Source organism: Eptatretus burgeri, chromosome 9 (genome assembly GCF_056783735.1).
Source record: "Eptatretus burgeri isolate ZD-2024b chromosome 9, Ebu_testis_v1, whole genome shotgun sequence".
Lineage (NCBI taxonomy): Eukaryota > Metazoa > Chordata > Myxini > Myxiniformes > Myxinidae > Eptatretus > Eptatretus burgeri.
This window is the reverse complement of record NC_140969.1, coordinates 25,500,418-25,524,451: the sequence shown is the minus strand read 5'-3', so window position 1 is coordinate 25,524,451 and position 24,034 is coordinate 25,500,418. Positions and strand designations below refer to the sequence as shown.

Below are 24,034 nucleotides of genomic sequence, written 5' to 3'. Positions count from 1 at the left end.
CCCTGTTATTAATGAAGATTATTAGCATTATTAGCCCCTGTTGAACTTAGTCCAAAATGGGGGCTTATGGATTTGGTCTCAATTTTGGTGTCCGTACGTGCGTGCATCCATAACCATATCTCGGACATGCATGGACTGATTTTATTCGTTCTTCACAAAAAGACAATAAATTATTTTATACATATGCATATCATTTTGTTTTGCGATGTGATCAAAGATGGTCGAAAAGCGGCTGTTGTAGAGGTAAGAAAAACCTCGGCATCGAACACGTCCTCAACTATTTCTCGGACAACCATTTACCAATCTTCTTCAAGCTTGGCACACAGATAATGAATGTTGGCGTACATATGCACGTCATTTTTTTTTCCTAGATCAGATTCAACATGGCCGACCAGTGGCTATTTTGTTACTTAAATGTGTCCCCAACCATTTCTCAACTATGCATGGTCCGATTTTGTTCAAATTTAGCACAAGCACAAAACATGATGGTATACATGTGCACCTCACTTTATTTTGTGATCTGATCATAGATGGCCGAATGGTAGACTGGTGGCCATTTTAGTTGTAAAAAAAACAACAACAACCCGGTATCGAACACATCCTCAACCATTTCTCAAACATGCATTTACCGACCTTGTTTAAACTTGGCATACAGATAAGGAATGCTGGCTTACATAGGCACATCATTTTTTTCTCGAGATCAGATCCAAGAAGGCCGACTGGCGGCCATTTTGTTACTTCAATGTGTCCCTAACCATTTCTCAGACATGCATGGTCCAATCCTGTTTAAACTTGGCAAAAGCACAGTATATTATGGCATATACATGCACCTCACTTAATTTTGCGGTCTGATCAAAGATTGCATTCTGGTGGACTGGTGGCCATTTTAGTTGAACATAAATATGGGCTATCCCTCTAACTCCGTAGAGCAAAGTTACAAAAAACAACGAGGGCTATGACATTTTACGTCTTTTTTTTAACTTGTTTCATAAAAAAACACATTTCATTATTGTATAATCAGAAGTCAAAAAATCATTATGGTGTATTCAAAACAGATGAAGAAAAATAAACTTTTCCCCCCCATTTTCCAGGATACAAGTAATATTTATATAATTAAATTTTATTACATATAATTAAAGTAAAAGGGAAATATTGTAATCATATATCAGTGCTGTGCAAAATTTTGGGTTATTGCAATGATATTCATGCTTTAGGATAAAATCATCAAATGATGAGTGATAACAGTTATCTGTGTTTATTATTGTAAATGTTGTTGTTGTTGTTGTTTAGTATGCAGCCTGTGGCTGCTGGCTGCATCATTTTCTGGAAGTGCGGGTGTGCAGAAGCCGATGTAGTGCCCCCCTGTTACCAGTAAGCTGGTACTCATTTTGCCAACTTCAGAAGCTCGGTCAAACCACTTGGTGTTATTTTAATAGGTTGACAGGTACTTAAACTCAAAACCTGAAGATCTTAAGCCATCCATCTTAACCGTTAAGCCAACACCAGGCTACTATTGTAAATTAACAGCCTTTATAAATGTGCTTGAAACAAACTGCTTGAGCAAATAACAAGAATAGTGTCATTTTATAGACTGAATATTTTGTGTGTCTGCCCTTTGCCACCTTGAGTGCCATCACTCTTTTACCCATGCTTCCTGCAAGTGATTGAAGCACTTTTACAGGAATATTGTGCAAAATATCCTGTAGTACATTCCACAGTTCCGTAAGGTGAGTTGGGTTCCTCTTGTTCTTTGTTTCCAGGTAATCCCATGTGGCCTCGATGAGACTCATGTATGGACTCTGGGGTGGCCATTCTAACTCTTGGAGCACACCAGCTGTAACCTTGTTCTCCAAATAGTGCTTTACTAATATGGGAAGTGTGTTTTGGATCATTATCTTGTTGGAAAATGAATCTTTTTCCAATTAAATGATTTCCACTAGGAACTGAATGGTGCTGCAGTTTCTGCTTTGACTACTCTTGTGTTAGCGTCCCATTGATTTTAAAAAGTCTTCCTTCATCAAAAGCTGAGATACAAACCTAGATAGTCACAGAGCCTACTTTGCAACATTTATTGTGGTTTATTGTAATTCACATTAATGGAACTGCTGTTGATTACTTCAATAACGAGAAGGTATTCATAGAATACTTACCCCACGCAGTCTTGAGAAGGACTTGGTATGAGCCAACTGCTTTGGTGGCAAATTTGAAATTGCAACTTTCTACACTTCTCAGGTAAAAGTGTACAAATTATACTTTGAAACGTCTGCTATATAGTACATTCACAAGCCTTTACAAAGCAGCTTTTATTCTTGTTCGAGTGTTTTCATAATATAACTACCAAGGCTGATAAAAACGGCAAAATAGATCACGAAAGTATAAATCGGGAGCTCGCTAAAACACCAAATTGTTGTTGTTCTTATTCTTCTCCACCTCCTCCTCCCCCCCTTCTCCTCCTCCTCCTCCTCCTCCTCCTCCTCCTCCTCCTCCTTATTTGGTTTTTCATCAGCCGAGCACAATAAAGGCTGAAACGATTACGACGATTATAATTTTGAACGGTTTTTGATGTATGCTCAATATGCAGTTATCAAATAGTCATGTAACATGTGGTGAAGTTTCAATTTCCTCCCTTGAATGGTTTTCCATGTACGCTCTTAACAAAAGGCAGACACGTACATACGCGACCGATTGCTGAACCCCACTTTTTGCTTTGCGAGCGTGGACTAAATATTATAATTTCCTGTACAAAAATCCACAAACCGTTTCCTGCATATGCTCATTGTGTTAAGTGGATATTAGTAGCACATGATGATATAATATGTAAAGCCAAAAAAAAGACAATAAATTTTCTAATTAATTTTACATACTTAAAGGTAACTGGGATTTTAAATTGACTTCAACAGAAATTTGAATTGTGATCCACCTATATTGCATGCTTCTAACTTGTCAAAAATGTTTAATATGGAATAGCACCATAAAAGTGAAAATATCCAAAACTTTTGTACAGTACTGTGTGTTGACAATGTAAAGTTGGCATTTATTTGGTTGATTTTGCATCACGCTCTGAGAACCTTTCAAAAGCTCCATGTCAATACCGATACACTCCATATTGTTTGTGTGTTAGTAAAATCGTATTTATGAGAATTTCAGAAATGTATATGCAGTGTCAGAAAGGCAAACATATATATGCAAACATGATGCTAAAAGGAGTGGGTAGGGTTTGAGTACAAGTAAGGCATGTGACAGCACACAGGTGCAAAGTGCTTACTCGACCACAAGGCAGGCCCGCTCCACAATTAGAAAGGGCCGTTTCAACACGCTTCTTGTCAGCTGGAAACATTTTGTAAATGCTACGAGGGAAGCAGGATTGACAGGGTGGAATTACGTGACAAAGCAACATATATTAACTATGCACTAAGGAAATGTGATTTTGATTTACCTAATAAGCAATTCCAATCAAATTAGTCAAGGAGAAAATAACCAAGATCTGAAAAATTCAAAACAGAGTACTGCTGGGTATTATTATTTACTTGCAAATACAACCGTCACTTTACTGATGGGGGGAGTAAAGGGGGTGGGGGTAGAGAAAGAGGAAGGGAGAGAGAGGAGGGAGGGAAGGTAGAGAGGACAGAGGGAAGGGAGAGAAGGGTGGGTTGGAGAGAGAGAGAACGAGGGGTTGGAGAGAGAGAGAGAACGAGGGGTTGGAGAGAGAGAACGAGGAGTTGGAGAGAGAGAGAACGAGGGGTGGGGGAAAGAGAGAGCGAGAGAGAGAGAGAGAGAGAGAGAGAGAGAGAGAGAGAGAGAGAGAGAGAGAGAGAGAGAGAGAGAGAGAGAGAGAGAGAGAGAGAGAGTGGGAGAATGAGGTAGAGGGGTAGGAAAGAGGGAAAGTGGTGGGAGAGAGAGGGAGGGGTGGGGTGGGAGAGAGGGAGGGGTGGGGTGGGAGAGAGGGAGGGGTGGGGTGGGAGAGAGGGATAAGGGTGGTGAGAGAGGGCTAGGGTGTGTCTGTGAGAGAGAGAGAGTGGTGGGAGAGAGAGAGAGAGTGGTGGGAGAGAGAGAGAGTGGTGGGAGAGAGAGAGAGTGGTGGGAGAGAGAGAGAGTGGTGGGAGAGAGAGAGAGTGGTGGGAGAGAGAGAGAGAGAGTGGTGGGAGAGAGAGAGAGTGGTGGGAGAGAGAGAGAGAGTGGTGGGAGAGAGAGAGAGAGAGAGAGAGAGAGAGAGAGAGAGAGAGAGAGAGAGAGAGAGAGAGAGAGAGAGAGAGAGAGAGAGAGAGAGAGAGAGAGAGAGAGTGGTGAGAGAGAGAGAGAGAGAGAGAGAGAGAGAGAGAGAGAGAGAGAGAGAGAGAGAGAGAGAGAGAGAGAGAGAGTGGTGGGAGAGAGAGAGTGGTGGGAGAGAGAGTGGTGGGAGAGAGAGAGAGAGTGGTGGGAGAGAGAGAGTGGTGGGAGAGAGAGTGAGAGGGGTCGGAGAGAGAGTGAGAGGGGTGGGAGAGAGAGTGAAAGGGGTAGGAGAGAGAGTGAGAGGGGTGGGAGAGAGTGAGAGGGGTGGGAGAGAGTGAGAGGGGTGGGAGAGAGTGAGAGGGGTGAGAGAGAGAGAGTGAGAGGGGTGAGAGAGAGAGAGTGAGAGGGGTGAGAGAGAGAGTGAGAGAGAGTGAGAGGGGTGAGAGAGAGTGAGAGGGGTGAGAGTGTGAGTGAGAGGGGTGAGAGAGAGAGAGAGTGAGAGGCGTGAGAGAGAGAGTGAGAGGGGTGAGAGAGAGAAGGTGAGAGTAGTGGGAGAGAGGGTGAGAGTGGTGGGAGAGAGGGTGAGAGTGGTGGGAGAGAGGGTGAGAGTGGTGGGAGAGAGGGTGAGAGTGGTGGGAGAGAGGGTGAGAGTGGTGGGAGAGAGGGTGAGAGTGGTGGGAGAGAGGGTGAGAGTGGTGGGAGAGAGGGTGAGAGTGGTGGGAGAGAGGGTGAGAGTGGTGGGAGAGAGGGTGAGGGTGGTGGGAGAGAGAGTGAGAGGGGTGGGAGAGAGAGTGAGAGGGCTGGGAGAGAGAGTGAGAGGGGTGGGAGAGAGAGTGAGAGGGGTGGGAGAGAGAGTGAGAGGGGTGGGAGAGAGAGTGAGAGGGGTGGGAGAGAGAGTGAGAGGGGTGGGAGAGAGAGTGAGAGGGGTGGGAGAGAGAGTGAGAGGGGTGGGAGAGAGAGTGAGAGGGGTGGGAGAGAGAGTGAGAGGGGTGGGAGAGAGAGTGAGAGGGGTGGGAGAGAGAGTGAGAGGGGTGGGAGAGAGAGTGAGAGGGGTGGGAGAGAGAGTGAGAGGGGTGGGAGAGAGAGTGAGAGGGGTGGGAGAGAGAGTGAGAGGGGTGGGAGAGAGAGTGAGAGGGGTGGGAGAGAGAGTGAGAGGGGTGGGAGAGAGAGTGAGACGGGTGGGAGAGAGAGTGAGACGGGTGGGAGAGAGAGTGAGACGGGTGGGAGAGAGAGTGAGACGGGTGGGAGAGAGAGTGAGACGGGTGGGAGAGAGAGTGAGACGGGTGGGAGAGAGAGTGAGACGGGTGGGAGAGAGACGGAGACGGGTGGGAGAGAGAGTGAGAGGGGTGGGAGAGAGAGTGAGACGGGTGGGAGAGAGAGTGAGACGGGTGGGAGAGAGAGAGTGAGACGGGTGGGAGAGAGAGTGAGAGGGGTGGGAGAGAGAGTGAGACGGGTGGGAGAGAGAGTGAGACGGGTGGGAGAGAGAGTGAGACGGGTGGGAGAGAGAGTGAGACGGGTGGGAGAGAGAGTGAGACGGGTGGGAGAGAGAGTGAGACGGGTGGGAGAGAGAGTGAGACGGGTGGGAGAGAGAGTGAGACGGGTGGGAGAGAGAGTGAGACGGGTGGGAGAGAGAGTGAGACGGGTGGGAGAGAGTGAGACGGGTGGGAGAGAGAGTGAGACGGGTGGGAGAGAGAGTGAGACGGGTGGGAGAGAGAGTGAGACGGGTGGGAGAGAGAGTGAGACGGGTGGGAGAGAGAGTGAGACGGGTGGGAGAGAGAGTGAGACGGGTGGGAGAGAGAGTGAGACGGGTGGGAGAGAGAGTGAGAGGGGTGGGAGAGAGAGTGAGAGGGGTGGGAGAGAGAGTGAGAGGGGTGGGAGAGAGAGTGAGAGGGTGGGAGAGAGAGTGAGAGGGTGGGAGAGAGAGTGAGAGGGGTGGGAGAGAGAGTGAGAGGGGTGGGAGAGAGAGTGAGAGGGGTGGGAGAGAGAGTGAGAGGGGTGGGAGAGAGAGTGAGAGGGGTGGGAGAGAGAGTGAGAGGGGTGGGAGAGAGAGTGAGAGGGGTGGGAGAGAGAGTGAGAGGGGTGGGAGAGAGAGTGAGAGGGTGGGAGAGAGAGTGAGAGGGGTGGGAGAGAGAGTGAGAGGGGTGGGAGAGAGAGTGAGAGGGGTGGGAGAGAGAGTGAGAGGGGTGGGAGAGAGAGTGAGAGGGGTGGGAGAGAGAGTGAGAGGGGTGGGAGAGAGAGTGAGAGGGGTGGGAGAGAGAGTGAGAGGGGTGGGAGAGAGAGTGAGAGGGGTGGGAGAGAGTGAGAGGGGTGGGAGAGAGTGAGAGGGTGGGAGAGAGAGTGAGAGGGGTGAGAGAGAGAGAGTGAGAGGGGTGAGAGAGAGAGTGAGAGGGGTGAGAGAGAGAGTGAGAGGGGTGGGAGAGAGTGAGAGGGGTGGGAGAGAGAGTGAGAGGGGTGGGAGAGAGTGAGAGGGTGGGAGAGAGTGAGAGGGGTGGGAGAGAGAGAGAGAGAGGGTGAGAGAGAGAGAGAGAGAGAGAGTGAGAGGGGTGAGAGAGAGAGTGAGAGGGGTGAGAGAGAGAGTGAGAGGGGTGGGAGAGAGTGAGAGGGGTGGGAGAGAGAGTGAGAGGGGTGGGAGAGAGAGAGTGAGTGGGATGGGAGAGAGTGAGAGGGATGGGAGAGAGTGAGAGGGGTGGGAGAGAGAGTGAGAGGGGTGGGAGAGAGAGTGAGAGGGGTGGGAGAGAGAGTGAGAGGGGTGGGAGAGAGAGTGAGAGGGGTGGGAGAGAGAGTGAGAGGGATGGGGAGAGAGAGAGTGAGAGGGATGGGAGAGAGAGAGAGAGTGAGAGGGGTGGGAGAGAGAGTGAGAGAGGTGGGAGAGAGAGTAAGAGGGGAGGGAGTGGGTGGGAGAGGGGATGGGTGAGAGGAGAGGGGGGATTCCGGCAGATGTGACACCCAGTTTAACGTCCATCCGAGATACGGCACACACATTGATGAATCACCTTGCCTGTGAAACACCCGGGTGACAGTTTATAGCTCGGTTGGGAATCAAATCCAGATTATACAGCTGAGAGCGAGTGTGAATGCATAACTCTCAGCTTTCCTGCTGTGATGTGGTGATTTATTCCTTTATAACCACTGGAAACGTTTTTTTACTCATTGTAATGCTCTAATTTATTTTGCCTTCCTAACTCCAGAGATGTCCCGAGGAAGAACCGAGCTGCAGTATCGCCATGGAAACTTGTGGAGATTGAAGCTTGTAGAGCACTTGCCAAGTGGGTTAAGGACTCAAGCAAGCACCCAACGAAACAGTTGATGAAATGTTAAGGATCCCTTCGGGGTGTCCTTCACAAAGAGTTGTGGAGCTATCCCCAGCATCCTGGCCAAATTCCATATGACTGCTCTGACCCACAGGGGCACTGCATCAGCAGCACTGCCACACCTCCTCAGTCAATGATGCTACTCTCAGCCTTGTGCTGCTCAGGAAAAAAGATGACCAGACCCCTATGTGTCACATTATATTGTTACATAATCGTGCTTCTCCCGTAACCACGTGATCTGTTTCCACCCTCTGCGTTTACCGATCCAAATTCACCATTCACCTCACGATTTTTTCTACAACCTTTCCATTATCTAATCTGATGAAAACTCCTCTCAAAAAAAACAAAAAAAAACGATCTCTTATAATGCTTCATCTTCCTCTTTCACACGTGTGGTTCTCATTACTGTATCATAATTCACCATTCTTTTTCTATTTCAACAGACTGCTCTCAATTCAACCTTTCCTTCATACCTTGCCTAAAAATTCCAACTGTTCCAACGTTTCTTCTTTCCATTCTCTTAATTTGCCTTTATTGCATCCCTCAAGAAATGTCTTTAGACGCATCTGAACGACAAAAAAATATCTAAAACCCGGTTTGCAATGCATGTTCGCTTTCCATCAATCATTCTTATTTTCCAACTTGAGTGCCAATTCACTCCTCTCATCCCTCCCCCTCAAAGCAAGCATCACACTCTTCCCCCATCAAGCTTCCCTCTCACCTTTCTCCCTCAACTCTCCCCACTCACCCTTCTCCCAACTATCACCCCCTCACTCCCTCGACTAAAAGACCCCCCTTCATCCACAAAGCTGCCTCCTTCCCCTGCCTTCTCTCCTCCATCTCATCACTCCAACGCCTCAAATCCTCTACTGCTTTCTGCCCCCTCTCTTATTACTCTCCACTGTACCTCAACCCAGCACCACAGAGTCTTTTCTCCTCCTCATTCGGCCCCTTCCCCAAGCTATTCTGCAATCCCCTACACTCTTTCAACACTCTCATTACCTCCCCTCCTCCTCCCTTGTCCTTCCCTCCCCCTCCCCTCCCATCCGCTGCACCCAAAGCCTCCCCCCTTCTTCATGAACAGTGTGGACCTCAAATATCTGGGGCCTTCGCTCAAACCTTACAGATCTTTTTATACAGGTTGCCACTGACAAACCAGACATAATCTGCCTAACAGAAACTTTCCTCCCTCAAGACATCTCTGACTCCCAAGAATCTCTCCCTGGTTACTCCGTCCTCAGATATGACAGACCTGAGCCTCGTCCTGGTGGAAGAGTTGCTCTCTTCATCAAAGACTCTATTCCTCACTCTCCATGCACTGCCCTCACTCCCCCCACACCCCCAGGAATACCTCTGGCTACGGCTTCCCCTCCACTCCCACCTCATGTTTATATGTGTACTGTACCGTCCACCTAACAGTGATGACTCCATCTACACCTCACTATCCGAAAACATGTACCAACTTCCATCTTCTCATCCGAACTCTCTCTTCCTAATATGTGGTGACTTCAATTGTCATCATGCCAGTTGGCTGGGTGTGGGTACCTCTCTCACCTGTCATGGCACTTCAGCAAAAGACTTCTGTGACTCATTGGGACTGATTCAATTGGTCAACTTCCCGAACAGCATCTCAACCAATGGTACTCCATCTCTTCTGTATCTGATTTTGACAAATTTCCCTGACAATATCTGCTGTTCTTCCTCTACTCCAATTGGTTCTTCTGACCACGTGCTTGTCAAAGTGGACATCTCTCTGGCTGTTATCAGAGAACCACCTCAGTGCAGTCGAGTCTGGCATTTCACTCAGGCCGACTGGCAGGGTCGCCAACCAGCCATTAAACTTCTAGACTGGTTTCCCATCGTGACTTTCTGCAACATCAACTCCTCCTGGGAATTCTTTCAAAGAAACTTGCTCTCCCTCATGCACAGATTTATCTCCTCTCACCTTCAGTTATCCTGAAGGTCGGTTCACTTCCTCCCACCCATGGTTCACTGAAGCTTGTGGCGAGACAGTTGTCCTGAAACAACTTGCCTTTGCCTCATGGTAAGCAAAATCAACTGAGGGAAATCTCAGTTCCATCCATAAAGGTCGGAATAAGTGTGTATCTACCCTCAGGAGAGCCAGAAAACATCTGTCTAAGCTCAAGTCTGAACTCTCAAACCTCTCTCCCTCCTCCAAATCCAGGTGGCATCTTATCAAATGTTTCTGGTGGAAGTTCCACCTCCATCCCCTCCCTTACTTCAAATGGCCGCACTGCTGATACCACAGGTGAAAAGGCTGAATGTCTAAACTCGGTGCTTGCATCGAAATCTTGTGTACGAAACCCATCGCTTTCTGGACCCACCTTACCCAGTCACACCCAACTGTCCCTGGACTCTGTGTCCTTTTCTTCTGACTTTTCATTTTTCAAGTGGAGAGCTTGCTGTCAAACCTCAACTCAGATTCTGCAACTGGTCCAGCTGGCATCAGCTCATGTGTCTGAAAAACCTGCTCCTCTGCTCTTGCTCTCCCTCTCTCTGTTCTATTCACCCTCTCATTTGCTCAAGGTCATCTGCCATCTGCTTGGAAATCAGCAAACATTACTGCCCTGCATAAAAAGGTGCAAAAACAGATCCCTGCAACTGCAGACCAAACGGCCTTCTCCCAATCATCAGCAAGGTTATGGAATCCATCATCACTTCAGACATTTAATCCTTCCTCTTCCTCAATGGCTTGATTTCTGATCATCAATTTGGTTTCAGACCAGGTCACTCTACCCTGGATATGCTGCTTCTGCTGTCCCAACAATGGATGGAGGTACTCAATGCCGGACATGAAATCAGTCATAATCCGAGACATATCGCATGCTTTTGACACGGTCTGGTACCCTAGCCTGCTCACCAACTCTCTTCCGATGGTATCCAAGGCCATCTCCACCCACGGCTTGCAGACTTCCTCTCCTGTCGCAGCCAACGTGTGGTCCTAAATTGAGTTATTTCATCCCCTCTTCCTGTCCAGGCTGGAGATCCTCAAGGCAGCGTTCTGGGCCCTTTTCTTTTTCTGGTTTTCATCAATGATCTCTCCGACTTTCTGGAAAATCCTCTTTATCTCTTTGCTGATGACTCCACCCTCTGCCGTACCATCTGTCATCCCTCAGACCGGCAACCAGCAGCTTCTTCGATCTCTGCAGATCTGAGTAAAATCAGAAACTGGTCCATTCCATTCCATTCCATTCCATGGGGACCTCACTCTGTGCAGAGCGTTGGTGCTGCCTAAGCAGCCTCCTTGGCTATTGGGCACAATCCTGGACAGGTCGCCACTCCAACACAGGATACCAGCAAGCTAGCACTCATTTTGCCAACCTCAGAAGGATGATAGGCAGAGTCAACCCCACCTGGTATTAAATCAACAGCCAAGGGGGATTTGACCTCAGGATCCTTGGATCCCAAGCCCAACACCCTAACCATTAAGCCAACACCAGACACAAACTGGTTCAACACGTGGAACATGTCTTTCAATCCTGACAAATCTCACACTCTCACGATGTCTCTCTGAATGGATAATTTGGAACCCCCCCCCCCCCCACCCATCTAATTTCTCAACAATCCTCTGGAAGAAGTCCTTTCTTTCAAGCTTCTGGGTTTCACTATCCACCATGACCTTTCCTGGGAAAGCCACATTTCCAACGTGGCCTCCGTAGCCAGTCGCCGACCGGGAATCCTCCGTCGTGGAAAGTCCTTCCTCGGCCCACTTGAACCCCTGACCACATATAAAGCTTTCATCCACAGCCTGATGGAGTGTCTGTCTGTCTGTCTGTCTGTCTGTCTGTCTGTCTGTCTGTCTGTCTGTCTGTCTGTCTGTCTCTCTCTCTCTCTCTCTCTCTCTCTCTCTCTCTCTCTCTCTCTCTCTCTCTCTCTCTCTCTCTCTCTCTCTCTCTCTCTCTCTCTCTCTCTCTCTCTCTCGTGCTCCTGCCTCTCGCCTTTCTCGGCTTCATGCTGGGAAACCAAGGCATTTCGGATCATTAGTATCTCCCGTGATGAGGCTGAGTCCTTGGGCCTCTCAGTCTCTCACCGCATGCAGATCGGTGGTCTTTCTGTCTTCTACCATTTCCTCTCCGGTCTTGCCCCCCCCTGCACTGTCTGCAATTTGTCCCCACCATATTTCCGCAGGGCACTCAAGGTGCGCCAACAACCCCCTTCTAAAACTACCAAAATCACGAATCACCGCTCACTTTCACCCTTTCATTCTCTCTTTTTCCCGCCTTTGGAATAAACTCCCTCACTTTGTTCAATCCCATTCTTCCCTCCAGGCCTTCAAAACAGCTGTTCACCACCATCTCATATCGTCCCCCATCCAAATCCTCGATCTTTTCTGCCCCCGTTTATCCACCCCAAACCCACCTCCTTCAAATTCCCTGCTTTCCTTCCTGAAAGTCCCTGTAACGTCCATCCTGTATACCCCATGTTCTCCACCCCATCCCTCTCCCTTCCACAGATCTCCTAATGTGTCTGTTCCCCACTGTTTTGTCCTTCCCACTCCTGCCCCTCTTGTCTCATGCCCCCTTTGCTGTGCATTGTGCGTTAGCTCCCATATGAGCCTCAACAAGGTATACCAAAAAAATATATATTATTTACTCTGATAAATTTCCATTCAACTGCGAAAATATAAAAACAAGCAATTTTGATCCGTATACATATATGTAGTTGTTTTGAGAGTGTGTTAACAAAACTATAACATAACAGATTGTCATCCCTCGGTGTGATGCTGTTCGGTGTGACTGAGAGACTATAACAAAACAGATTTCAAATATCTTTTTCACATACTCAACTAAATGTGGGCTGCTTTGGAGTTGGAACACTAAACAATTTACATGTTCTTGCCCTCGATGGAAAAATATTCAACACTGTCTACCAAAAAGAACTACAATAATATGTGCAATTTTGTTGATATCTCTGTTCAATATTTTGCAGCTTGATAAATAAAATGTTTCTCTAAATATCTGCTTAATTGTGGTCATCCAATAGATGTACGTCAGATCCCAGGAAACGACGGGTACCTTTGAGGGAGGGAGGAGGGTAAGGGTAGATGTGGGAGGAGGAAGGAGAATGGGTGGAGTGGGAATCCAGAGGAAGGGGGGGTTGGGTGGGAGGAGGGAGGGAAAGGGTGGAGGTGGGAAGAGGGAGGGGAAAGAGTGGGTGGGAGTCTGGTGGGGTGAGAGCCTGGAGGGATGGGGTGGGTGAAGCAGGGGAAGGGTGGGAAGAGGGAGGGGAAGGGTGAGAGGAGGAACCCGGTGTTGAGGGTACCTTTACTAGTAATAAATATGTGTCCGAATCATTCTTTCATTGTGGGGCTCACTGTTTCACGGAGATCTTCTCTTCAGCTGTGAGTTGCAACGTCAGCTTTGTGTAGCTGTAGACACAAGTTAATTCATGAAATATTACTTATTTGTAGACACAATATAATAAACTTTGCAACGTCAGCTTGGTATACCTCTCCTGACAATGATTTTAAAGGCATACAATATCTGCTATTTTGGCTAACTTCTAGTCTCATCTGCACCACAAAGTATTCCATACCAAGTTGCACAACCGTTCTGAAGTATTATGGGCCCTGAGTAGAGATGGACATTTCTATTTCCTCAGGGCTACAGATTGGCTGAACCATATGGATGCACAACAACTTGTTGTAGGTCTGTTTCCAAGGACATGGTCACATATCTGGAGCACCACCTTGTTTTGGAGGTAATGTGCTCTTTCTATTGTGGTCCTTCATTTGCTTGTATGCAAATTGCAGCTTTTGCATTGCTTTACAGAACAATACAAGCAAGCCCTTTGATAAGAGCTGCACCTCAAAGATGACTGTAATGAACCATAGCAGTATGATGAGCAGGCGATTTCCTGTCTTGGACCAATACTGTTTCGGGTAAGGAAGTGAGCAAGTGACTGAGATTTGTGTTATTTTCTTTCTAATTGGCTCTGTTATTTTGAGTAAATATAAATGAGCAGTAAATAAGGGAAAGCACAGAACAAAAGGTGCAGTTGAAAGAAAGGGGGAAAACATATCAACAGCAGGGTGGAGGGACAAAATAGAGGGAGACTTGGAAAGTTCACTCTGTTCAATAGATGGACAGATAAGGGATGTGGGGGAAGAATGAAGGGTAGTGAAGGGTGCATTGGGTGGACAAAATTGATGCAGAAGCAAACTCTCAGGAAGGAAAAACTGGAAATTTGGAAAGAGGTTGGATTTGGGGGAGGGAGGGGTCAACTGGGGTCAAAAAGATTATGGTTTTGCATGGCAGGTGATCTGAGATGGTGGGGAACAACTGTCTTGAAGACCTGGAGGGGAGAATTAGATTGAAGAGAATGGGAAGTTGGTTCCACAGGAAGGGGAAAAAGAGGATTGAATGAGTAGAGGACAACTATTTAGTATTTTGGGAGTTTCACCAGAAGGGGGCTGATGGTGGGGGTTGGGGGGGGGTGGCATGGAAAGAGCAGAGGGTGCAAGACTGAGACTAAAAACGATGCAGTAGCAGACAGAGACCACTGACCTGTCTATGATGTGAAAGTGATCGTCCCATGAAATCAGCTTCATTGTCGGAGATGCCAATGATGTTGAAGGCCATGGTTTCCATGGCATCTGGCTGAGCAAAGCACAAGGCCAGCCTAGAAGGGAGATCAGCATCAATAGGCTGTAAATGAAAGCCTTGCAGGTGGATGAGTCCAGGTATGGCAAGGAAGCATATTGTATGATGGAGGATGCCAAGTCGGTGATTGGCTTTGGAGGCCAACTTACACATGTCGCTTACCAAAGAAAGATCATGGCTGACAGTGATACCCACGAGTTTGAAAGACTGAACTTCTTCAAGAGGATTGTTAAGAAAGTACATGGGAGGGTTTGCCAGACAGTCCTTTCGGAGAAAGGGTAAGGGTGTGGGATTTCTCATGATCGAAAGACATATTCCAAGTGTTTGTCCAGCTTCTGATTCCATCAAGGGCGGCAGAGAGGGAAGAGGTTGCTGCATACCGATCTGAAGGATTATGGATGTCACGGCAGAAGGTGGAGTCAACTGGAAAGAAATAAAGGTTTTCCAAAGAGTAAAACAGATACTTTATGAACATTAGGAATAGGATGGGACCCATAATACTGCCTTGGGGCACTTCAGCCTTGACAGGGGGAGCAGATGAGAGGATTCCGATGAGAGCCACATGTTCACAATGAGAGTGGAGGGAGTCAGTAACTCAAGAGTGGAGTTGGCCTTCGCTGTCATTGGCAGAGATTTTAGAGAGCAAGGCGGGGTGTCAGACTGTATCGAAAGCTTGACAGAGGTCGAGAGAGACGGGCCTGATCTCAAGTCTGGAATTGAGGGCTTCCATGCATTGCTGGCTGAGTATAAGCAGCATGTCAAAAGTAGAGTGACCTGGTCTGAATCCAAATTGATAATAATCTGAGATGAGGCTGTTGAAGAAAAGGAAGGATTTTACGTCAACTGCAACTACCATCCGTTGAAGACAAAGTCTTTGATATCCCCTGCCATAGGGAATATAAGTTTGTTAATCCTCATTTACTAAGCGTGTGCAATATGTATGTGAAGTTTCCCCTTGATCTGACCAGCTGTTCTGCAGATGTTTGAAGGTTATAGGGTAAATTCAATATGGCCGCCAAACCATGTGACCTATCAATTAAGAATTAACAAACTTCTGAAAGGATGTGTTGGGGAAAGTGTATGTAAAATTTTGCCTCAAACTGCCCAGCCGTTCTGGAAAAGAAGATTTTTAAAATTGATTAATTTTCAATCCAAGATGGCTGATGAATCATGTGACCTATGACATCATAAATTTAGATTATGCCTCCAATCATCAAGTGGAATACGTATGTGAAGTTTCGTGTTAATCGGATGAGGTGTGTTTTTCTTTCCAAGATGGCCACCAAACCATGTGACTTGTGACGTCAACATTTTTACTATCTATGCAGACGTGATGGAAGATGATAGTTGCAAATTTTCACTTCGTTAGGTTATGTGATTCCAGAGAGAACATTATTTAATATTTTTCTTGAATCCAACATGGCTGCCAAACCATGTGACCTATCAATAAGAAAATATCAAAAGGCACCAGTTCACCACTTGCTTGATATGTGTACCAAATTTCGTAAATATATCTTGAGGGGATTTGTAGTCAAGCTCCGGAAACGAAATGTGACGGACGGACGGACGGAACCCATTTCTATATCCCCCGCCAACTTCGTTGGTTGGCGGAGGATAATTATGGATTCCAGGACCTTACTGATAATTGGAAGTAAGCTAATGGGTCTGTAGTTCAGGGGATCGATTTTTGTATCCTGTTTATATTATGCAGTGATGCTGACTGATTTCCAAGGAGAAGGAAGATGATGCAGGCAAATGACTGGGTGAACACAGCAGAAAGAAGATGTGCAAGACCAAGTTTTGAGGACACATGAGCTGATGCTGTCTGGTCCAGTTGCAGAATCAATCAAGGGTGCCAGAAACCTCTCCAACTTCTCAGGTGAAAAAGAGATATTGACTCCAGGAGAAGTTGGGTGCAACTGGGTAGGGTGAGTACACAGATCAATGGTTTGGGGACAAAATTTGGAAGCAAACACAGAATTGAGGCATTCGACATTCTCACAAGCAGTCAGCTGTGGCACTATTTCAAGTGAAAAAAATGGAAAAGGGGGGAGCATACACCAGAGACAGACATAGCAAGGAGCCACCGGGTCTTAGAGGGAGAGAAGTTTGAAAGTTCAATCTTGAAGTTAGACAGATGTTGTTTTCTGGCTATCCTAATAACGGACACACACTTGTTGTGGGCTTTGTGGAATGACCTGATCGCTTTTGGTTGGCTTTGTCAAACAGGAAAAGAAGGCAAGTTGTTTCATAGCAACTGCCTCACCACAGGATTCAGTGTACAATGGGCAGGAAGAGGGGTAGGAGAGGGATCAATTGGTGCATCAAAGAGAGCAGGTTTCTGTGGAAGAATTCCTTGACTGAGTTACTATCAGGAGTGGTACATATGGTAGACCAGGCCTGAAGAGAAAGGGCTACTTTCAGTTCTTTCCAGTCTGCCTGAGTGAACTGCCAGACCTGTCAGCACTGAGGTGGTTCTCTGAAAATGGCCAAAGCGATGTTGACATTCAGAAGCATATGATCAGATGAAGCAACTGGAGCACAAGAAGAGCAGGAGACATGTGCAGGGAAGTTTGTCATCACCATGTTCAGAAGGTAGGATTTGCCACTGGGAGAAATCCGGGATGAAAGTTCACAAATTGACTCAGTCCGAAAGAGTCAAAGATGTCCAAAGCTGAAGTGACATAGCTGTTGAGAGAGGTAACAACACTCAGCCAATTTGCATGGGACAATTTAAATCACCACATATGAGGAAAAGAGAGTTGAGATGAATGGTTAAAAGTTGGTCCATGTTGACTGAGAGAGATACAGATGGAGTCGTCACTGCTTGGCAGACATTACGACACACAGACAAACAAGAAGTGGGACCAGAAGGGAAGTTGCAGCCAAAGATATTCCTGGGGGTTGGGAGGTGTAAGAGCAGTACACGAACAGTGAGAAATGTAATTATTGGTGTAAAATGCAACTCTGCCACCAGATTGGTGTTCAGACCTATCAAATCATAGGAAACAATAGCCAGAGAGCAACACGAAGGAGTCAAGGACATCCTGTGGGAAAAAGTATTCTTTTAAACAGATAATGTCTGCTTTGTCAGCAGTAGCCTTGATTGAGAGATCTGTCAGGTTGGAGAGGAGGCCTCGGATGTTTGAGGTTCACACAGTTAGGGACAGGGGAGGAGGCGTTGTTGGTAGGGTTCAAGAATGTAAAAAGGAGCGAGGAGAGGAGTGGAACGGGGATGGGGACAGGGACGGGGGGGGCTGGGAGGGAAGTTTGGAAGGTGGGAAGGGGTGGGATGAGCGTAAGTTGAGAAGCAACAGAAGAAGGGAAAACCTGAGAGGGGGTGGAACAAGGAGGAAGCTAAGAGGGGGTGCAATGAGGGCGAAGCAAAGAGAAGGTGTATTGAGGGGTAAGAGGGTGAGGGGGGGAGATAGGAGAAGGTGGGAGAATGGGGAATATGAGAGGAGGCAGGGGTAGGGGATATGGGAAGAGGAGGGGGAAGGGGTAAGATAGGAGGGGGTGAGGTGAGGGGATGCAGAAAGAGGGAACATGGAGTAGAGGGATGCTGAAGAGGGGGACACATAGAAGGGGTGAGCTGGGAAGGATGCAGGCATGTAGGGGATGTAGGGGAGGGTAATGACATGTCGGAGTTTGACACTATTAGAGGACGTTAGGGGGAATTGATTCTCGTGAGCAGACCTTTGCAAATTGGACTTCTCAAGATTTCCAATCGAGATATACAGACACAGAGCCCTCATGTGAGGGTGGAAATAATTGTTGCTGAAGGCATGGAAGAAGTATCAATCATTTAGAAGAGAGAAAGGTTGGAAAAAGAATCCTCGTGGAGAAGAAGTAGAGGAATATATCATGATGAATAAGATGAGTGTTCCTCACAGAGAAATAAGGAAAGTGGAGCATTTTAAAATGTTTTCAAAAGTTATTAAAGGAAGAAGCATTTCATTCAATGAAGATTCAGTTTGGAGATATGTATTGTGAAAAGGTATGGATCAAGAATGAAGTACAGGAAGTACAGACAGATTGATTTGTGATGTTTTTAGAGTGAAAGAAATTGAGTAGGGTGAATAAGATGAAGTTGAGGAGGATGAAGGGACAATACTTGGGGAAAAAAGAAGCAGAATGCAGTATGCGGCTTCAGAGCAGAGACAGAATTGGCATGCCGGCCAGCTAAGTCCTGGGTGACTCAGCCTGAGCTACACAGATACAAATTCGACAATACAGCGTAATAAGGTACGACTTAACACAGAAAATGTGACAAAAACACAAACACCAAAACAGGGACGAAAATGTAACAAAGACACAATGGATCTCATCCAGAAAACTTAGCTTTGATGAAATGGAAGGAGAAACTGCCGATCCAAACATCCATGTTGTACATGGATGTTTGGAACCAGGACCTTTTGTTTGCTGAATAATTAATCGAGTTAATGCTACAGTCTGTCATCAGCTTCAACTGATTCACTCAATTGTGTGCAGCCCGTGGCTGCCGATTTGCATAATTGCAGGAAGTGCGGCTATACTGCTGATGCAATGCCCCTGAAGGTGAGGGCAGGATTTGGAATTTGTTCCTGGTGCTGGCAATAGTTTGCCTACTATTCACAAAGGACACCATGGGATTTTAACCTCCAACAACTAATGCTGGCAATGGGACACCAGTTTACCAAATTGATGAATCATCCTGCCTGTGAAACATCAGGATGACAGTTTATAGCTGGGCCGAAATTCTAACCCAGGCTTGACAGCTTAGAGGAGAGTGTGCATACCTCTAGGGCCTAGGCCATCCTGCCAGCCTGGCTTCAACTGATGTGAAGTTTCAACAAACAGAAGGTAAAAGTAAAAAAATAATGGTCACAAAATGCAGGATTATAAAATTAATAGCAGCAAACAAGTCAACACCACAAAGTAAAACGAGATCTATAGTAAGACCATGAACATGGGTGGAAGAGAGAATGAACACACATCGAAAATATCCACCAATTGGAGAAATGTATGTCAAAGCATCTTTAAGGTCTTCAACATGGATTTTAATTTCCCTGTGAATCAGTGGCTTTCCAGGGGAGAATGGAAAACTAGTCTTAATCATGAAAGATCATGTCATTCTGTGTTGGTGACAATAGCTTAATGGAATCAAGAGAGTATTGAGTGAGGTATGCTAACTGCCATGGGAAGCAAGAAGAAGCTGACATTTTGGAATTCAATCGTTTGTTAGAGCAAAAGAGGGTTTAATGATGAAGCAGGTTAATGGCTGAAAGGTCAGCTTCTCGTTGCTTCCCACATCAGTTAGCATACCTCGATCAATGTCCTGTTGATTTCATCCATATTTCCAGGATAGATATGCAAAGTCGATAGAAAAATCTGAGAAGTCATTAAGAAATGATGCATGTTGTTTCAGGGCTCCGTAAAGAACTGTCATTCATTTTATAGGTGAATTAACAGATGTGCAAAGTTGAGTATCAAATAAGTATTATAGCATTTAATAATTCAAAAGATGAGTTTCAAATAAAAATAGCGGAGTGAAATGTTGTGGCAATGCCTCCACCTAGGCCTTGCTGTCTTGGGCAATGAAGTTATAACCGAGAAGATCAGTATGAGCAGCCGGTGTTGTATGGTTGGTTATAATAATGTTTCAGTGAAACAGAATAAATCTCTATCCACATGTAAAATTTCCTCACGAAACATGCTGATGTGAAAAGAGCGAGAGATAGAATATGTTGGAAAGCAGAGTCGAGCACTGTATGCTTGCATGCAAGGTTCAGCACACTATCCCATTTGCTCACGCTTTCAGGAGGAAGGTTTTGCGAGAGGCATTCTGGGCAAGCAGGTTTGTACTCAGAATGAAAAGCTCATTTGTCCACTCCTACAAGAAAATGGAACACATGCATACAAAATCCAAATAAATGAACACTCAACTGCAATAATCTAGCAATTGGCATATCAGTTGTATCAAATGGAATGAACAACAGCACATTATCCTGAAATGGCAGTGATTATAACTGTTTCACTGCATTATATATCAGCAAATAATTTCCAAGCATTTAAGAAAGTGTTTGACTTGACATTATCAGTTTCATGGTTAGACTCAAAGTTATGTCAATTCTTTAAACTAGTACGTGCCCATAAAAAAAAAATAAAAAAATAAAAATATTCAAACCGCGAGCAACAAACAACAACCATGCAGGCCGTTTCTTCGCTTTCGAGTACCTGTACGTGCGTGGCACGGAAGTTCGAATATTATTCGCAGTTACGATTATTCGCAATTTAGTTTTAATACCCACACTCTTTAATACCTCACAATCTTTCAACAACCCTCCTTACCTCCCCCCCTCGTCCCTTGTCCTACCCTCCCCCTCCCCCTCCACCTCCTGCACCCAAAGCCTCCTCCCCTACCTCTTCATTAAAAGCGTGGACCTCAAATATCAGGGGCCTTCGCTCAAACCTTTCAGATCTTTCCATACAGGTTGCCACTGACAAACCAGATATTATCTGCCTAACAGAAACTTTCCTCTCCCAAGACGTGTCTGACTCCCAAGTATCTCTCCCCGGTTACTCCCTCTTACGGTATGACAGACCTGAGCCTCGTCCTGGTGGAGGTGTTGCTCTCTTCATCAAAGACTCTATTCCTCACTCTCCATGCACTGCTCTCACTCCCCCACATCCCCAGGAATACCTCTGGCTTCGGCTTCCCCTCCACTCCCACCTCATGTTTATATATGTGTACTGTACCGTCCACCGAACAGTGATGACTCCATCTACACCTCACTATCCGAAAACATGGACCATCTTCTATCTTCTCATCCAAACTCTCTCTTCCTCTTATGTGGTGACTTCAATTGTCATCACGCCAGTTGGCTAGGTGTGGGTACCTCTCTCACCTGCCATGGCACCTAAGCAAAAGCTTTCTGCGACTATGTGGGACTGACTCAACCGGTCAACTTCCCCACCGGGATCTCAACCAATGGTACTCCATCTCTTCTGGATCTGATTTTGACAAATTTCCCGGACAATATCTGCTGCTCTTCCTTCGCTCCAATTGGTTCTTCTGACCACATCCTTGTTAAAGTGGACATCTCTCTGGCTGTTATCAGAGAACCACCTCACCGCCGTCGAGGCTGGCATTTCACTCAAGCCGACTGGCAGGGTCTCCGAGCAGCCATCAAACTTAAAGACTGGTCTCCTCTCACTACTTTCTCAAACATCAACTCATCCTGGGAATTCTTTCAAAGAAACTTGCTCTCCCTCATGCACAGATTTATCCCCTCTCGTGTTCAGTTGTCCTACCCTTCCTCCCGCCCTTGGTTTACTGAAGCTTGTGGCGAGGCAGTTGTCCTGAAACAACTTGCCTTCGCCTCATGGAAAGCAAACCCAACTGAGGGCAATCTCAGTTCCTTCCACAAAGCTCAGAACAAGTGTGTATCTACCCTCAGGAGAGCCAGAAAACAACATCTTTCTCATCTCAAGTCTGAACTCTCAAACCTCTCTCCCTCCTCAAAATCCTGGTGGCGTTTAATCAAATCTGTTTCTGGTGTATGTTCCCCCTCCATCCCCTCCCTTACCTCAAATCGCCGCACTGCTGATTCCACACGTGATAAAGCTGAATGTCTAAACTCGGTGTTTGCAGCTAAATCTTGTGTCCTAAACCCATCACTATCTCTACCCACTTTACCCAGTCGCACCCAACTGTCCCTGGACTCTGTATCCTTTTCTCCTGACAAGGTGGAAAGCTTGCTTTCAAACCTCGAGTCAGATTCTGCAACTGGTCCAGACAGCATCAGCCCACGTGTCCTCAAAGCTTGCTCTTCTGCTCTTGCTCACCCTCTCTCTGTTCTATTCACCCTCTCATTTGCCCAAGGTCATCTGCCATCTGCTTGGAAATCTGCTAACATCACTGCCCTGCATAAAAAAGGTGCAAAAACAGATCCCTGTAACTACAGACCAATCAGCCTTCTCCCAATCATCAGCAAGGTTATGGAATCCATCATCGCTTCAGACATGAAATCCTTCCTCTTCTCCAATGGCTTGATTTCCAATCATCAATTTGGTTTCAGACCAGGTCACTCTACCCTGGATATGCTGCTTCTGCTCTCCCATCAATGGATGGAGGTCCTCAATGCCAGACAGGAAATCCGAGCCGTATCGCTGGACATATCACGTGCTTTTGACACAGTCTGGCACCCTGCACTACTCACCAAACTCTCTTCCCATGGTATTCAAGGCCATCTCCACTCATGGCTTGCAGACTTCCTCTCCTGTCGCAGTCAACGTGTGGCCATAAATGGAGTTCTTTCATCCCCTCTTCCTGTGCAGGCTGGAGTTCCTCAAGGTAGTGTTCTGGGCCCTGTTCTTTTCTGGTTTTCATCAATGATCTCTCGGACTCTCTGGAAAATCCTCTATTTCTCTTTGCCGACGACTCCACCCTCTGCCGTACCATCTGTCATCCCTCAGACCGGCAAGCAGCAGCTTCTTCGCTCACTGCAGATCTGGATAAAATCACAAACTGGTCCAACACGTGGAACATGTCTATCAATCCAGACAAATCTCACACTCTCACTATGTCTCTTCGAAAGGACCGTTTAGAAAACCCCCCCATCCACTTTCTCAACAATCCTCTGGAAGAAGTCTTTTCTTTCAAGTTCTGGGTCTCACTATCTGCCATGACCTTTCCTGGGAAAGTCACATTTCCAACCTCGCCTCAAAAGCCAGTCGCCGACTGGGAATCCTCCGTCATGCAAAGTCCTTCCTCGGCCCTCTTGAGCTCCTGACCACTTACAAAGCTTTTGTCCCTAGCCTGATGGAGTACTGCTCTCCCCTCTGGGCTGGTGCTCCTGCCTCCCACCTTTCTCGGCTTCACGCTGTCGAAACCAGGGCATTCAAGATCATCGGCATCTCCCGCAATGAAGCTGAGTCTTTGGGCCTCTCACTCAATCACCGCAGGTTGGTCGGTGGTCTTTCTGTCTTCTACCGACTCCTCTCCAGCCTTGCCCCCCCCTGCTCTCTCTGCGATTTGTCCCCACCACATTTCCACAGGGCGCTCAAAGTCCGCCAACAACCCCCTTCTGTTAAAACTACCAAAATCACGAATCACTGCTCATCTTCACTCTTTCATTCCTCTTTTTTCCCGCCTTTGGAATAAACTTCCTCACTCTATTCTTTCCCATTCTTCCCTCCAGGCTTTCAAAACAGCTGTTCACCACCACCTCTTATCTTCCCCCATCCAAATCCTCGATCTTTTCTACCCCCGATAATCCACCCAAGTCCACTTCCTTCAATTCCCCTGCTTTCCTTCCTGAAAGTCCCTGTAATGTCCATCTTCTCTTCGCCATGTTCCCCGTCCCATCCCCATCCCTCTCCCTTCCACAGTTCACCGAATGTGTCTGTTCCCCACTGTTTTGTCCCTTCCACTCCCGCCCCTCTTGTCTCATGCCTCCTTGCTGTGAGTTGTGTGTTCGCTCTCATATGAGCCTCGACCAAGGTATACAAAAAAAAAAATACCCAATTATTCAATTAGCGCCAACGTATTTTACCTTTTCACAATGTCGTGGCAAGGAAAAACAAAAAGAGAAGAGGAAAAAAATTTACATCCTGGTTCGGAGCATACCAGCACTCTGATGTTACCGAAATTTATACACCGTCTAATATGAAAACGATCATAATTTGGGGCATTGTGTTTATCTATAAATGCGCATAAGAAATCGAGAAATTATTAGAATACACGAAGTCATCATTATCCGGAAGTCCGTACGTTGTAACCCGTAATGGATCTGGAAGTCCGTACGTTGTAACCCGTAATGGCGAATGCGGCTGAGCTTCCCTTCCCCATCGGCCACGCCCACGCAACAACGTGTCTTCTCATTGGTTTGGGAAATAAATGGCCATAAC

At 46.7% G+C, this 24,034-nt stretch overlaps 1 protein-coding gene across 3 annotated transcripts in view; it reads right to left on the bottom strand.

Annotated features, from left to right (window-relative positions):
* Nucleotides 1-24,034, bottom strand: part of LOC147019746 (1-phosphatidylinositol 4,5-bisphosphate phosphodiesterase beta-1-like) — a 369,820-nt gene that overhangs the window by 128,700 nt on the left and 217,086 nt on the right. For all 3 annotated transcript variants that reach the window (XM_085894415.1, XM_085894413.1, XM_085894414.1), the window contains 3 exons: nt 19,936-20,015; nt 12,856-12,909; nt 3,266-3,347 (listed from right to left, as the gene is read on the bottom strand). In XM_085894415.1, the coding sequence (XP_085750541.1) occupies nt 3,266-3,347; nt 12,856-12,909; nt 19,936-20,015 (216 nt within the window). The remainder of the gene's footprint in view (nt 1-3,265; nt 3,348-12,855; nt 12,910-19,935; nt 20,016-24,034) is intronic.